The 2,500-nt window shown below is 47.6% G+C and overlaps 1 protein-coding gene across 1 annotated transcript in view; it reads right to left on the reverse strand.

Moving 5' to 3' along the window:
* Positions 1-2,500, reverse strand: part of LOC119589648 — an 11,763-nt gene that overhangs the window by 7,714 nt on the left and 1,549 nt on the right. The window contains exons 3-5 of the mRNA XM_037938243.1: positions 2,017-2,214; positions 1,388-1,496; positions 633-792 (exon numbers count right to left, since the gene is read on the reverse strand). Coding sequence (XP_037794171.1) covers positions 633-792; positions 1,388-1,496; positions 2,017-2,214 — 467 coding nt within the window. The remainder of the gene's footprint in view (positions 1-632; positions 793-1,387; positions 1,497-2,016; positions 2,215-2,500) is intronic.

Below are 2,500 nucleotides of genomic sequence, written 5' to 3' on the forward strand. Positions count from 1 at the left end.
GAATGGGGCGTTAGGTTATTAGGGTTTTCAGGTTGTGGGGTTAAGGGGGTTTTTTTTTTCGGGATCCTGGGGAAGGGGGTTTCGCTGGGGCCGTCCTCTACATAGGCTGAACATCCCCTTTCATCATGTTTTTCCCTCCCCCACTTCCCCCCCCTTTTTTTTCCTTTCCCCCCCTTACCCCCCCCCCCCCCCCCCCCCCCTTCCCCCCCCCCCCCCCCCCCCCCTTTCCCCCCCCCCCCCCCCCCCCCCCCCCCCCCTTTTTTTTTTTTTTTTTTTTTTTTTTTTCCCCCCCCCCCTTTTTTCCCCCCCCCCCCCCCCCCGGGGGGGGGCCCCCCCCCCCCCCCCCCCCCCTTTTTCCCCCCCTTTCTTCCCTCCCCCGGCCCCTCCCTCCCTCCCCCCCTTCCCTTCCTCCCCCCTCCCTTCTTCCCTTCCGCTTCATCTTCTTATGCCGAAACTCCCCAGGCCACCACTTCCCCCTCTCCTCCCCCACCTTCTCCATACCCCACCCCTCCTCCCCTCTACCCTATCCCCACCCCCTCCCTTATCTCTCCCATTACTTTCCCCATCCCTTCCCCATCCCCATCCCCTCCCCACCCCTCCCTCACCCCTAAACCCCCTCCCTCATCCTAACCTTCCGTGTAGGATATCATTAATCTCTTTCCTCAGCGCCTCCTCCAGCCACGGCACGTAGATGTCCTCCAGCGCCTGCAGGATGTCGGGTCCCAAGGAGCTCAGGACGCCGTTGACAAAGTCCTCCATGTCTCCTCCGCCCATGATGTTCCCGAAGTGGACCTGTGAAGGACGCCCATCGGTACAGTCTGGGGCGAAGGGGATCTGGGGTGGGGGGTGGGGGGGCGTCTTTGTCGCTTTTTTGGAATCGTGTTTTTTTTTCTGGTTTGTGTGTTTGTGCGACTGTATGTTAGTTTTGTTTGGTAACTCTTGTAATGTGTGTGTGGTGTGTGTGTGTGTGTGTGTGTGTGTGTGTGTGTGTGTGTGTGTGTGTGTGTGTGTGTGTGTGTGTGTGTGTGTGTGTGTGTGTGGTGTGTCAGCGGGTGTTGTGTTTACGCTTGTCTATGATTATGTGAGTGGGTGTGTAAGTATGTTGGTTAAAATCGTTTGCGAACAAGAAAAATAATACAAATTCAAAGCCTAAACGATCAACTCGACTACTAACACACACACACACACACACACACACACACACACACACACACACACACACACACACACACACACACACACACACACACACACACACACACACACACACACACACACACACACACACACACACACACACACACAAATAATAAATAAATAAAATAAATAAATAAATAAATAAATAAATACACCCCAAAAGATAAACAAAATCTATTTTCTCTCTCACATCGGTCGAATTCGCATCGAAGTTCAGATCAAGTTTCGAAACTCCGAGACCGACTTCAGTTTCTCCCAGCTTGATCGCAATCGACATCTTCAGGTCGAACGCGTCCATCCTGTGGGGATATATGCGCAAAAATTAAAATATTAATTAATATAATGACGGTACAATTATGATTAGTTAAAACAATGATGGTGCAATGATAATTAGTTAGTATAATGATAGTACAGTGATGATTAGTTAACATAATGACGGTACATTGACAATTTCTTAATAGGATGACAGTGCAATGATAATTAGTTCATGTAATGATGGTACAATGATAATTATATTTCTAACGATGATGCGTATCATCATAACAATGGTAATACTAACATTTATGATAAAGATAATGATGATGATTGAAAACTGATGATTATAATGATAATAACAATAATGATGATGACAATGATAACAACCACAACAGCAATGAGAACAAAAATAATGATAATAGTGATGATGACAATGATAACAACCACAACAGCAATGATAACAAAAATAATGATAATAACGATGATGATAATCATACCAATGCGAATAAAAGCAACAAACAAACCAACAAACAGCCAAACAAACAAACGAAACCTCAGTGCTACCAGAAGGGTCCTGTGCCATAGATGGGGAGGATGTCAATAGCGCCCCGGACGTCGTAGTTCCCAGCGAAGTCGAGCATCGGGAGACCCAGGGAGACGTCGACTGTGAGGAAGAGGATGTTGCTGTGGACGTTGTCGATGGTGAAGGTCGACAGTTGGTTGATGGTCAAGTTGGTGAGGGAACCGTGCAGGCTGGGTTGAGGGGGAAGAGGACGGGGAATGTGTTGGGTTGTGGGGTTTCAAGTGTTGGGTTGTGGGGTTTCAAGTGTTGGGTTGTGGGGTTTCAAGTGTTGGGTTTTGACTTAAAGTGTTGGGTTGTGGGGTTCGAAGTGTCATTTTTTTTACTTAAAGTGTTGGGTTGTGGGGTTCGAAGTGTTAGTTTTTGACTTAAAGTGTTGGGTTGTGGGGTTCAGTGTTAGTTTTTGACTTAAAGTGTTGGGTTGTGGGGTTGGAAGTGTTAGAGTTGCTAGCTATAAATAGTTGGGTT

Source organism: Penaeus monodon, chromosome 26 (genome assembly GCF_015228065.2).
Source record: "Penaeus monodon isolate SGIC_2016 chromosome 26, NSTDA_Pmon_1, whole genome shotgun sequence".
Classification (NCBI taxonomy): Eukaryota; Metazoa; Arthropoda; class Malacostraca; order Decapoda; family Penaeidae; genus Penaeus; species Penaeus monodon.